Genomic DNA, 13,029 nt, shown 5'->3' on the forward strand with positions numbered 1-13,029 from the left:
CCTTAGCATCGCCGTGGATAGCTGGCAGCTTGGGCCGGCATCCCCGAGGGGTCTGGATCTCAGGGACTTGATGAGGTCAGCACACAGTAGGGTCACAGGAAATGCAGGCGGCCAGGGGCGGGCCTGCGGCACACAGCACCAGGAGTCCCACGTAGCCACCGTTCTACCTAGCCCGGGGAACCTGAGGTCCCGACCCTGTCGGACAGCTGAGCTGGGAGAGGGGCCTGTGGCTCCCGGGAACTCCATTTCCCACAAGCCCGAGCGCGCGACTCCATTTCCCACAATTCGTCCTCCACTTCCGGCGTCGGCGAGGCGCCGCGCACGGCTTCCGGGTTTGGACCTGGCGCTGCAGCTGAGGCGGCGGCGGCGGCGGCTGAGCTGGACGCGGGTGGCGTTAGCTGGGGACCGGAATGGATGTTTCGGGGCAGGAGACCGACTGGCGGAGCGCCGCCTTCCGGCAGAAGCTGGTCAGTCAAATGTGAGTAGGGGCCGGGGCGGGGGGCATGTTTGCCCGACCTTCCTCCCTCGCGTGGAGGGCGAGGTCGGGGCCAGACCCGCGGAAGACCCCGGCGCCGGGACCTCCGGGGGCCCGAGGGCGTCGGGAGACCGAAGGCATTGAGGACCCGCGTGGGTCCCAGGGCGCGGACCTCCCCCGGCTGCCCCCTCCATTCCCGACGTGGACTGCTTGTTAGCTTTCCTGGGGCCGAGCTCTGCAAACCAACGAGCCCTGGCTTATGAGTCATCGTCCTGAGCTTTCTCATTCGTCATTTGTGTGCTTTGGGTGCAGACTTTCCCCTGCTTTGAACCACAGTGAATACGGAAAGAGAAAGAGGCAGCGGCTTGTAGTGGGTTTAGCGGGGCGAGCGCTTCGTGGTTTCTCTTCCAGAAAAGCACATCAGGGGTGAGAGAAAGAGATTTAAAGATAGTGGATGGGAGATAAGGTTGGGAGGGTAGTTGTTTGGGCTGTGGGCGGTGGGGACGAAGAATCCTAAGTGTGACCCCCTGAAGGAACGTGGACTTCGTTGAAGGATTGGCAGGAAGTGGCTGTCAGGAAGCAATCATTGATCATCGGTTTTGGTGGAGGGAGTGAAGAGCTGAGGTCAGTGCCGTCTCAAAGCCCAACTCCAGCCCCTCGCCACCGACTGTTTGTCCCGTTTAGCAGTTTTTACTGAGCTTATTGGCGTGTTGTGCTCGCCACACATTTGTCTGAGACACAGCCCTTTCCCTGAGGGATGGCCCTGTTGGTAAAGGAACAGTCATAGTTCAGTTTTGTCAGTCCTCCATAAAGTGGTGTATATTGCAGGGGCTTCCTGCGAAGTGGCATTTAACTCAAACAGTCCAGGAGCAGACTTGTGGAGTAGGTGACGAATAAATTGAGTCCTAGAAAGACAGGTAGGAGTGGAATAACCACCATTCCAAGCCGAGGAGTGGGGAAGCGTGAGCACTAGCCGCATGGAGGACCTTGTAAGCTGAGAGTTCTGGGGTTTGAGGATTTCAGGAGATAATGGAATGAGGGTGTGCACCTAGGTGCTGGTAGTGGTGGGGGTGTTATGCTAAGGAGTTGAGTCTGTTTTTGGCATGTGGCATTCTTTGAGGTAGTGAAATGCCAGTGTTGGAAATATCCCTGGAGTCACTGGAGATGGATCAAGGACAGAGAAGAGAGGCCAGTTAGGCGTTTAGAGAGTTTTGAGCACCTGGGAGATGGAGACCTGTCCTTTGTCATCTGTGTATTCCCATTGCTAGCTGACTGCCTGCCACATTGCTCCGTAAAATGGTTGTAGAATGACCTAGTCAGGCCTGCATTAGGTAGTGGTAGAAACTGAAAGAGGAAGACAGATTCCAGAGGAAGGGGATAGTGTAGACAATTCTTGATGACTAACTGGATGGAGGGGGTGGGGTGAAGCAGTATGGAAGGAAGGAAGCTGGGCTGAATGCCGGGAAACCTCTTGGTACAGTGGAAGGAGTGGAGACTAAAGAGTTAGCAGCTCTGAGCACTGGGCAGAGCAGCCTTGGGACATTTCTGCGGATTTTGCAGAATCAGTGAGCAGTGTTTCATCAATGCACCCCTGTTATCTGTAGGTGAAATCTTGTGCAGACACTTCTGGGCTCTTGCAAGAGAAGCCCCAGGGCAAGGATACCTCTGTGGGAAAGCCCAGAATTTAAGAACTGGAGGAATGAGTTGTCATCAAAGGAAATGAGGAGGGCGGCGAAGTGTCAGAAGGCTAGGAGGGCTATTGGAGAGTTTCAGGGTGTTGAGAGTCACTGGACACTAAATAATTCAGTTTCCTTTTGCTTCCAGGAGAACTGGGTTCTTTCTTTTTTTATGCCATGTTGCTGCTTGTGTATTATTTTTCTACTGCTGCTATAATAAATTACCACAAATTTAGCATCTTAAAGCAATGCAAATTTATTAGTTTCTGTTGGTAGGCTGAACTAGGCTCTAGGTAGGCTGAACTAGGTCTCCTACTTAGAGTCGTACAAGGCAGAGATCAAGATACTGGCAGGTTGCATTTCTTACTGGAGACTCTTGGGTAGAATCTGTCTCCAAGCCTATTCAGGTAATTGGCCAAATTCAGTTCCTTGAGCCTGTAGGACTGAGGTGTCTTCTTTCCTTACCGGCTGTTAGCCAGGAGTCAGTCTTTTTTCCTGGAAGCTGCCCACATTCCTTCTCATGCTTTCTATGTGGCCCCTCCAGCTAGGGCTGGTTCTTCTGCCACATCTCTCTGACTTCAGCTAGAGAAAATTCTCTGCTTTTCAGGGCTCAGATTAGATTTGGCCCACTTGGATAATCTGGGATAATCTCCTTAAAGTCCGTAACTTTAATTACATCTGCGAAATCCCTTTTGCCATATAATGTAGCATATTCGAAGGTTCCAGGGATTAGGGCATGGATGTCTTTGGGGAAGAGGGTGTTCTCCTACCACAGCTGGGATGAGCAGTTGCAGAGGTTGCCTTCCTAAAGGGATGTCGGTGTTCTTGGTTCTCAGATTTGCCTTTCTCTCTAGGAGTCTCTTTGAAAATCGTGATTCTTGGTGCCTTGGTTTATTGTGTTCATAGGGTTAAAAAAGAGGATTTGTGTTAGAATTCTTCGCATACCTTTAATTCTAACTTCCTCTGGTGTTTTTTCTGTTGTTTAAAGTCGGCCATTTTGGAAGTGCTTTGAACCCAAGTAATTTATAGTCGATGAGGGAATAAAGAAAACATAGGGAAGAACTGTTTGGTTTAGATGGAGGGGAAAGCATCTGATACTAGTTGTCTGTCTCTGCCTGGCTCTTGAGTATATCCACCAAGAACCTAGGGGATGATGCCCCAGAGAATGGGTTAATCTAGTCTCCCAGCTCCCACTGAGAAAAAGCGATTTTCAGTGGGGGCTGGTTAGGAGAGCCATGATTAGACAGCCCTCGCAGGGACTCTCTCTAGTCCAGCCTCTTCTTAGCCCTCCGCTGCCTCTGCTTGGTGCTGGCCCATCCCCTCCTGTCCTCCCAGCCCTCCCATCCTTCCTGCCCCAACAGCACAAGTGAGGGTGAGGCTTGATGTGCAGCCGAGGGGGTCATGCCACTGGCCTGCTGCAGGCCTGTCAGTGACTTCCCTTAGCATCAGAATAAAACTCCAGATGTCACCTACTCCCAGCCCCTCACCCTGGCTTGGCTGAGCCACCTTGTCTCCTACCCCCCAGCCTGTTCCAGCCTTTCTGGTCTTTCAGCTTCTTGAACATTCCCAGCTCTTCCTTTGTTCTCTCTTTTAAACCAATTTATTATCAAGTATTTAAGGTAACCAAAAATGTGTAGATCCTTGCCTCCCCCACTATGTTTATGACCAGCTTCTTCTCTTCCTTTAGTTGTCTGCTTAGGATCCTTCCCTGCCCACCCTGCCTAAAGTCGCCCCTCTGATCTGTTTTGTCTCAGCCCTTTTTAGTTTCCCATAGGGCCGCAGTCCTATGAAGCATGGCACCTGGCATAGGAAGCACTTGCCGAAGAGTGCAAGAGTAAGTATTTTCCTGGGGGCTGTGTGAGCCACCTCTTGCACTCCAGTGTTGGTCTTTACCTGAGCCAGTGTGTATTGTGAAGCTCTGGAACCCCTGCTTTCTCCACTTGTTAGGCAGGCTGACCTTTCTGAATTGTATCTGTCATGTATGAAACGCTAGGAGGCCAGTCTGTCTCGTAGGGATGGTGGGAGGGAAAACGGAGAGACCTTTGTACAGCCCCTCACAGAGGTCTCGGGACTCAGTTATGAGCTCCCTGACGCCACGTCCTGCGCCCTCGCAGCGGTAGGAGATCCCATAGCCTTGGATTGTGAAGGTGATACGCGAGCCTGGTTAAGGGAATTGATGACACTTAAAGGAGCCTGTCGGAGGAGGGTAGTTGGGAAACTTGGTGGGTTCAGAACACTGAACACTCACTTTCCCTGAAGAGACCGCAGGAGAAGCTGCCCTTAGAACCCCCTGAGCTGGCCTTTGTGGGCTTGGGCTTCCTCGTGGGATTGTTGGGTTAACGTTGAGCATGTCTCTGGTTTACAGGCTCCCAGAGAACAAAAGTGCATCTGTAGCGTCTAGCACTACACCTGACATAGAGGTTTGCAGAAAATATTTAAGCTGTGAATGAATGAAAGGACTTCATCAATCATTTTCTACCAATTCTTTTTAATTTTTCTGCCATCTTATTCTTTTTTGAAAAAAATAACTAACTAATTAATTATTTTTTGAGACAGGGTCTTGCTCTGTTGCCCAGGCTGGAGTGTAGTGGTATCATCATAGCTCACTGCATCCTCAAACTTCAGGCCTCACACAGTCTTCCCATCTTACCCTCCCAGAGCGCTGGGATTACAGGCATGAGTCACTACCCTGGCTGCCATCTAATTCTTGAGACTTTTATCCCCCGACCCCTCGGAATAGCAGATTGCACACACAGGGATGAAATAAATCAATGTCCGGTGGGCAGAACAGAGTATGGAGGGAGGGAGGGAGGGAGGGGAGATGTAGCTGGGGAAGGGCAGCCCAGGATTGGGGCTCTGGTGAAGTGCCGGGGTGCCTTGGGGGAGCATGGAGTGGAGCTGGGACAGAGAGGTCAGCCACCTCTTCTGTTGAAGCCTCCAGGGAGACCCGAGCTCCAGGTCTGGTGTCTGGAAGATACAGAGAGTTTGGCCTGACCACAAGCAGAAAGTCAAATGCTCTTTAGCTAGAAACAAAATGAAAACACAAGGAACAAAAAATAGAACATACAGCCAAACAGCAGCTGCCAAGGGGCTGAAGAGGCCTTCAGAAGGAGAAGGAGTACCCTTATAAACGTGCAAGCCCAGGTCCTGCCTGTGGGTCGTGGTCCTTCCTGTGGGCAGAAGCCAGCAAGTAGTGGCCGAGCTTTTTCTGTGTCTTTTCCTGCTTGGGCCTCCTAACAGCCCTGGGCCCTCCTGGTCTTTCTAGTCCTTATTTTCCAGCGGGGAGGCTGCTGAGCCCTGCTGCTTTCTTCATAGCCTGTTTGTTGTCTAAGACACTGCACCTGCTTACAGATGTCTGTGTGAAACCCATTGCTAGAATGTTCGCTCTCTGATGGCAGGGCCTTGTCCGTCCCTCTGCTTCCTCCATAGCCCCAGTGCCCTGACCCTCACCCTTATGGACAAACAGGAAGTGATTGTTGAGTCTCTGTAGCGACAGTGACCTGAGGGGACTAGAACCCTTAGTCATCTGCTCAGGAGTCCAGGGCTTTCTCAACAGTAGTTGACACGTAGTGCAACAGCCAAGCCCTGTTGCAGGAGTTGACATATGTTGGCTCATGGGGGAGAGGGGCAGCTTGAAGTTAACCCGAGCCAAGTGCACTGGGAGACCCAGTAGAGGAGCCTGCTATTGGTGGCTCCTTTATAATTTTAGCAACTTCCCATGGGTCTCTGGACCCCCAAACAGCAAAGGGCCAGCCTGCCAGCTCGCCAGCCCCCCAGCTCCATCTGTAAGTGACGCCACCTGCCTACCACAGCTGCATGTCCTGACATCTGTTCCTGACCAGAGGTCGCTCAGCCATTACTGTTATTCATGACAATGTGGCTGTGGCAAGTAGAGGACCCATATTCCAAGGTGGGAAGGACTGTGACCATGTGATTATCTCCCTGCTGTAGTCACAGTGGGGCCGAGGAGTACCAGACCCCTTTAAAGCATTGCTTGGGACAGTAATTTTGATTAAATATTCAGAGGATAAAAATTTTAAGGAATTCTAATGAATTATTAAAAATTCAAGCCCAGACTCAGTGGTTCATGCCTGTTATCCCAGCATTCTGGGAGGCCAAGGCAGGAGGATTGCTTGAGCCCAGGAGTTTGAGGTTATAGTGAGCTGTGATTGCACCATTGACTTCCAGCCTGGGCAACAGAGTGAGAGCCTCTCTTATGGTGGCTCACACCTGTAATCCTAGCACTTTGGGAGGCTGAGGTGGGAGGACTGCTTGAGCTCAGGAGTTTGAGACCAGCCTGAGCAAGAGTGAAACCCTGTCTCTACTAAAAGAGGAAAATTAGCCAGGTGTCATGGTGTGCGCCTGTAATCCCAGCTACTCAGGAGGCTGAGGCAGGAGGATCACTTGAGCCCAGGAGTTGGAGGCTGCAGTGAGCTGTAGTGACACCACTGCACTCTAGCCCAGCAACAGAGTGAGACCGTGTCTCAAAAAAAAAAAAAAATTCAAAATGGAAAATTTAAATCACAAAACCAAGTAGAGTAGTTTAAAGACCTTGGTCCATGTACCTACCACTCAGCTTCAAGGGTCATCGACTCTTGGTCTTCTCCGCCCAGTTATTTTGATGCTCAGAATGTTTTAGTGGCCACCCACTGTGGATTGGACTGAGTCTTGGTCCTTCCTCCAGAGTCTGCACCTGTGTGCCAGACCCCCCTGCCCATGCTCTGTCATAAGAGGCTCCCTATGGATCCTCAGACTAGCCCAGGTCTTGCACTGGCTGCCCTACCTGAAAGACCTATCTTGCGTGGCTGAGCTGTGCAGCCCTCCTCCCGCAACCCCGCTCCTTGCTCTTCCCACACACACGGTGAAGAGGTACCAGTTTGCAGGTGGATTGTCTGAAGGCTAGTGTCACCCTAATGTGAACTGTACAGGGCAGGGGCACCAGGAATAGTTTTGAATTAGAGTTGATTCCTGCCCCACCAGGGTGCTATTGCACAGGGAGGCCAGGGTCCATCCAGCTCCGGTTTCCTGAGCACCGCGGTGGGCCCATTTGGGTGTTGATGGGGCATTCACTTCAGGACTAGAGACAGCAGTAATACCATTGCAAACACATAGGCAGACCAGCACACTCATCTGGGGATACAAAAATGAGGGTCATTTTTCTGTAAGGCCATTTGGCAGTTCTGTTTATCCCTTAAAGTGTCCGTTTCCTTAGGTATTTCCTCTTGGGACCTAATTGGGAGAGTGTTCAAAGCCTGACGGTGGTGGGGATGCCCATAGCCACGCCATCTCAGGACACAAACCAGCCATGGGAGCTTGGTTGGAGCTGTAGCTGCAGGTGATGGTTTCTGTGCTGCTGTTGACAATGACGTGGGGGATGGCCATGATGCATCCACATCGACAGGAGCTGGTTACCACGCAGGATGTGTGGTGCAGGCCAAGTTTTGTTACATAGGTGTCTTTAAGTGGTTATGAGTGATTTTAATTTTCTTTTTGATTTTCAGTACATGTATGCACATGTATATTTTTTTAAAGAATGAACACACATACTCCTTTTGTAATTAGAAATCTCTAGATGAGGTGGACCCTGTCTGCAAATGAGGTAGAACGTCACTGCGTGTTTTGTGCAGGGTGGGTGCCCTCTGTCCCCTGGGCCCTTAGTGCCAAACCAGCCTTCCTGAGATGATTCTGTCCTTTCCACCCCTAGAAAGGCGCTTAAGGCTCTTTCCCTTTGAATCTGAAACTGTCCTTCCTAGTGACCCTCCCTCATGCTGGCACAAGAGCCCTGCACCGCTCTGTGCCCTCCTCGGACGCTGTCATGACTGGCTCTTCCTCTGTCTCCTGAGACTGTTTTCCCTCTTCCCTGATGAAGCTTTGACCTTCGCCTCATCTCCTCCTGATGGCTCAGCCCGTGGTGGTTCCTACTTTTGAGTTTACGGAGCCCTCATTGGGTGCATCCTGACATGACCTGAACAGATCAACTATTTTTTTTTTCCTATTTATACATTTTTTATTATTTTTTGCCTTCCAATACTATTAGAAATTCCTCAAGTGCGGAACCTGGTTTTACAGCTCTGCGTCTCTTGTAGCTCCTAGCACGGTGCCTTGGCTTAGATGAGGTGCGTAATAGTCACGTGTAGGCTTGTGGGAAGCAGCTCTGGCCAGGGCTTTGGCCTTCCGTGCTACTTAAACCCCGAACTGCTTCTCATGTTGAGCTTTTTTTAATTGATACATTTATTTAAAGACAAAGGGGAGTACAGGCTAGAGAATCTTTACAGGAGTACGGAATAGGAGCCAAGGCATCATAGCCTCCAAACCACCACTCCCTGAGGGAGATGCTCCCCTCAACTTAAATAATGAATCTCTTTCTAACCTAGGTGTGGAACTGTTAATAAAGGTCCCATGACTGATGAGTCAAGCATCTCGAGGTAGAATAACTGTTACTTGGGGCAGTGAGTCCTTGGAGAAGGTACTTCACTTTCTTTCCAAGCCCACAGTCTCTTTATTTTGAGCCTTTTATTTTGAGAATGTTTCAACTATATAGAGAGTTGCAAGGAGAGTAAAAGCATTCGGGCATCCCCTTCCCTGGGACTTACCAGCTTGCTCTCACTATGCCATCTTCTGTGCTGGATGGGTGGCAGCTGTGATGTTTGCTCCCTGGGGCCTCCTCCTCCTGGGCCCTGTTCCCCTTTAGGCCGGGGCCGCACAGGCTTCTCTGAGCTCTGCCTGGCAATCTGGGGAGCAAGAGTGGGGTGGGGCCTGGCTGCAGGGTGGTCTTTGAGCTGAGCCACTTGTCTCTTGTCAGGGAGAGAGCCAGCAAGGGAGATGAGGGGCGCTTGGGCCAAGGGCTGGGGAGCAGAAAGGCCCCCACCTCTGGGCCTCCTACTCTTCCCAGCCTAAGTACCCTGAGCTCCTTCCTGTGTCGGGGATGGGGGAAGGCAGTGCTTAGTTAAGAACTGGCCCTTCCCACATCCCAACTGCCCCGTCTGCTCTTCCGTCTTCCCAGCTTCCTTTCAGTCCTCACCAGGCATGACCTTTGAGGGAGTGATCTGGCTGCTGTGTGTGGGAGGAGCCCCTGTTGTGAAGTGGAGAGAACTCAGTTCGCCCTCAGAAGCCCTGGTGGGTCACCATTGGCCCTTCAGTTGCTGCCAGTCTGCTTTGATTCATGCCAGGGAGAAATCCCTGCCAGGGCTGTGCAGCAGGGATTCAGGCCAACCAAAGGACGGGGCAGGGTCCTCGGGCCCAGGGCTCAGAGCTCTTGCCTATGTCATGTGGTGTTTATATTGCGATGTAACATACCTACCACAGCGGGTGACACAGCAACTCCAGTGCTCATGATGCTGGCAGATGACTGTTCACACTGCCCAGAGAGAGCTGCACAGTGAACAGGCCTCGCATCCAGCAGGCTCCTCCCTCTGCTTCAGCCAGGGCGAACCCTGCCCTACTCTTCTGATTCCCATGCTCAAGGAGACATTTGAGCTGTTCTTGAAATTCCTGTCACCGGAATCACACCCTGATCTCCTGCATCACGTCTGGAAGTTCATCCTCATATGCAGCAGTTGTTGTTTATGACGTGGGTATTCCACGCCTGACTCTGCTCCAGGTCACTTTACTGTTCTACGCTTAATGGATTTTGGAGTGAGCGCCAGTTCTCTGTGCGAAGGCAGCACCAGGAATGGCTTTGGTCATGTCTTCTGGTGGATATTAACTCTCTGAGCTGTGCACCTTAGGAGTGGAGTGGAGGCCTGCCTGGGTCAGCGAATGTGGCCTTGTAGTGTGTTCTGCTGAACACTTTCCCAAATGGTACCAATTTGTGTTCCCACCGGCAATGTGGGGGAGTTCCAGCACCCTGGTATTGTCAGAGAACCTGCCTTTATACCAAGCACCCTTGGTAATTTTAAATGCGCACTCAAATATGAGACCCACTGGATGCAGGGACAATAGGAACAGAAGGATGATTTAGGAGGGAGAGAGCCTGTAAGGAAAGAAGCAGTAGGATTTGGTGATTCTGTATGTGTGTGTGCTTGTGCTTGTGTGTGCGCATGCACGCACACGCTTGCAGGAGGAGAGGAGGAGGGAGACACAGGTGTACACCCCCGCAGGAGAAGAGCCCTGTCTCTTTACTGATTCTGAGTGGGGTGGGTGCAAGGTGATGCCAATGGGAGATGCAGGAAGCCAACCTGGGAAGAGCAGTTGCTGCAGGAGCCAGTGTGTGGGCCGTCCTGGAGGCTGGGCGAGGCCAGTTTGCTCGGGTGGGGCCCCAGAGGAGGGCTGTGGCGGGCAGAGCAGATGTGGAGAGAGAGACTCTGCGGCCAGAGGATCTGGCACAGTGAAGCCAGGTCATCAGCCTCCAGTTGCTCACCAGTCACCTCAGCCTCGGCCCTGTCTCTCCCTCCTGTTTGGTCAGTGCCTTCAGGACTTGTGGGTAAGTACTTTATTCCCTTCAGATAACATTGTAGGGGATTGCAAAACAGGAAGGTGTTTTCCGTAATCTCTGCCCAGAGCTGGCTGTGACTGACATGTTGATATGTTTCCCCCATTCCTGTGTATACTTACAACATGGTATGTATGTATTTTAAATATGTAAATATATATGCACATGTATTCGAGTTCAGTTTTGAGTCATAGGTTTCTCATGGCCGAGGGTGTGCTCTCTCCCGGGGTGGACTCTGGCTGGGCCCTGCGCTCCCACAGCCCAGGTCCACACAAGGTGTGGACCGTGCACAGTCATCCCGTGGGCTTGAGATAAGCATTGGACTTCCCCTTTTTTTTTTAAGTTCCATTATGGAATTTTTCAAGTGTTCCCAGAAGTAGAGATAATAGAAAAATGGTTTCCCCAGTACTTTGAGAGTTAGCAACATATGGCCAGTGTTGCTTCACCCACCCCTCCCCACCCCCTTCTGGACTATTTTAAATTACATCTCAGATACCAGATGATTTCAACTGTGAGTGCCTGAGTACAGATCTGTGGAAGATAGGGCTTCCCCACCCCCACCAATACCACAAAGCTGTGTGAGATAAGCATTTTCATAATGTCCTGGGTTGGCAGATGGGGTCCTTGCCACATGCTTGCCTGGCAATGGGTGGGACATGGGCTGGAGCTGGGGGAGCCCCAGTCTAGCACCGAGACAGGGATCACAAGGCCTCTCCAGCCCTCTGGGTTCTTTTGAGGTCAAACCAACAGATTGGAGTAAATGAAGGAGGCTTATGTGGTCTTCTGAACTAGCTCAGGTAATGGCACGCCATTTGAGGGGCAGCAGTCTTTTCTTCCAGTTAGTTCTTCATTGATCTTGTTCATGGGGCATCGAGAGATCTTGAGAGCAGAAGTAGGAGCTTCATCCAGCGACCAAGAAGAGTGTGGAGAGAGAGGGTCTCGAGTTTCCTGTATTGGTATGATTAGAGAATTTCTTTCTGCAAAACCAAAATACCCATTCCTACGTGTAGGTGGATAGTTAAATTCTGAAATACGTATTTTTATCTTGTTAAAAAACACCTTTTTGTTTCTTTAAAAAGGTCAAAGAACCAGAATGCAGAAGTGTACAAGAAAGAAAAAAATTGCAGTCTGTTTGGGATATAGTTTGGCAAACACGCTCCCAGCTACCTGTTGAGGTCTAGAGGCCAGGTGTTTGCTTTGGTTACTGTTAGTGACTAAACAATCGGTAGTTCATCATTTCCTGCCTCAGAGGTGAAGCCACCTGGGCACAGGGGCAGTAAACTGGTTGCAGGATGGGGAGAAGACCAGGGACGGCGAGGGATGCTGCTCTGTAGCTCTCTGGAGACACAGTCATGGTCAGAAGACTGGGTGAGAACCAGCCCTGTGCTGGTGGAGGGGAGGGAGGCGCCTCTCAGGTGGACGGGGTGGGCCTGGGTACTGCCTTGCTTGCAGCTGCTGGCCTCACCCTCCCTGAACCCTACCAGCCATGTATGCTGTGATTGTGGAGCCACCTGTGGAAGGAATGTGTGGTAGGGGCTTTTCGGGACACTCCTGGACATCAAAGTTACAGATGGGGCCAAAACTTCCTGTCCCAGTGTTGCCAGAGACAGGAAGGTTTAAACAGGGGAAAGAGACTTTCTTGATAATGGCTATTGTTCACTGAGTATTTTTTGTGGCCCGCTCTTTTTGTGCATTTTTTCATTTAATTTTTAGTTACTTTAAATTTTATCAAAGTAATATATGTACATGAATTGTGAAAAGACTTATGAGAAACCACAGTGGTTCCTACTCTGCTGGTCCTCCCTGGTGGAGCAGCTGCCTCTGACTCTGAGCTGTTTCTTCTGGCACGTGTCCTGATTCTAAGTAACGCGTATACGCCTCTGTCTCAACTTCCACTTCTGTCCTCTCTGCTCCTGCCCCCTCATACTCCCAAGAGTTTACTTTCTGGGTAGATCAATAATAAATGTTTACATTTTCTGCCTGCACAAATGATATTCACAGTTGAGCATAGTGGTGTACCGCAATTGTCTGATTTTTTTTTTCCGCCTAGAGAAAACTTGCCTTTTGAAAACTGCACCCAGTTTTCTGTGTACCTGTTGCTGATTCTTCCCGTATCTTCTGGTGGCCTCTAGGCTATCCCAGGCTCCGCACTGTTGGGCTATGTGTCAATTCCAGCTCGTTCCCTTGGGCCTCCCTTCTGGAGCCTCCAGGCAGTGGCTGCAGGCATGATGCTTGTCTCTTGTCTGTCGAGTCACATGGCTCCAGACTGTGACTGTTGTCCTCCTGTGTCTGGTCCTTGTTTCCCATATCATATGCCACTTTCTTTGCAGTTCACTCCCTTTTCTGCTTCCTGAGAGAGGGCTCATGGGAATTAACTTTCTGGAGACCATGCCAATTTGGGTGCATCTAGACTCCTTGGTGGGACATACTTCTTGGAGGATTTAGAA

General features: G+C 50.9%; 1 protein-coding gene across 3 annotated transcripts in view; it reads left to right on the forward strand.

Annotated features, from left to right (window-relative positions):
- The first annotated feature begins 274 nt into the window (after positions 1–274).
- Positions 275–13,029, forward strand: part of MED15 (mediator complex subunit 15) — a 66,003-nt gene continuing 53,248 nt past the window's right edge. For 2 of the 3 annotated variants that reach the window (XM_012660876.1, XM_012660878.1), the window contains exon 1: positions 275–478. In XM_012660876.1, the coding sequence (XP_012516330.1) occupies positions 411–478 (68 nt within the window). In that variant the 5' untranslated portion in view covers positions 275–410. The remainder of the gene's footprint in view (positions 479–13,029) is intronic. The other variant, XM_012660875.1, reaches the window with a different exon arrangement.

Source organism: Propithecus coquereli, unplaced genomic scaffold (assembly GCF_000956105.1).
Source record: "Propithecus coquereli isolate 6110/MARCELLA unplaced genomic scaffold, Pcoq_1.0 Scaffold686, whole genome shotgun sequence".
Lineage (NCBI taxonomy): Eukaryota > Metazoa > Chordata > Mammalia > Primates > Indriidae > Propithecus > Propithecus coquereli.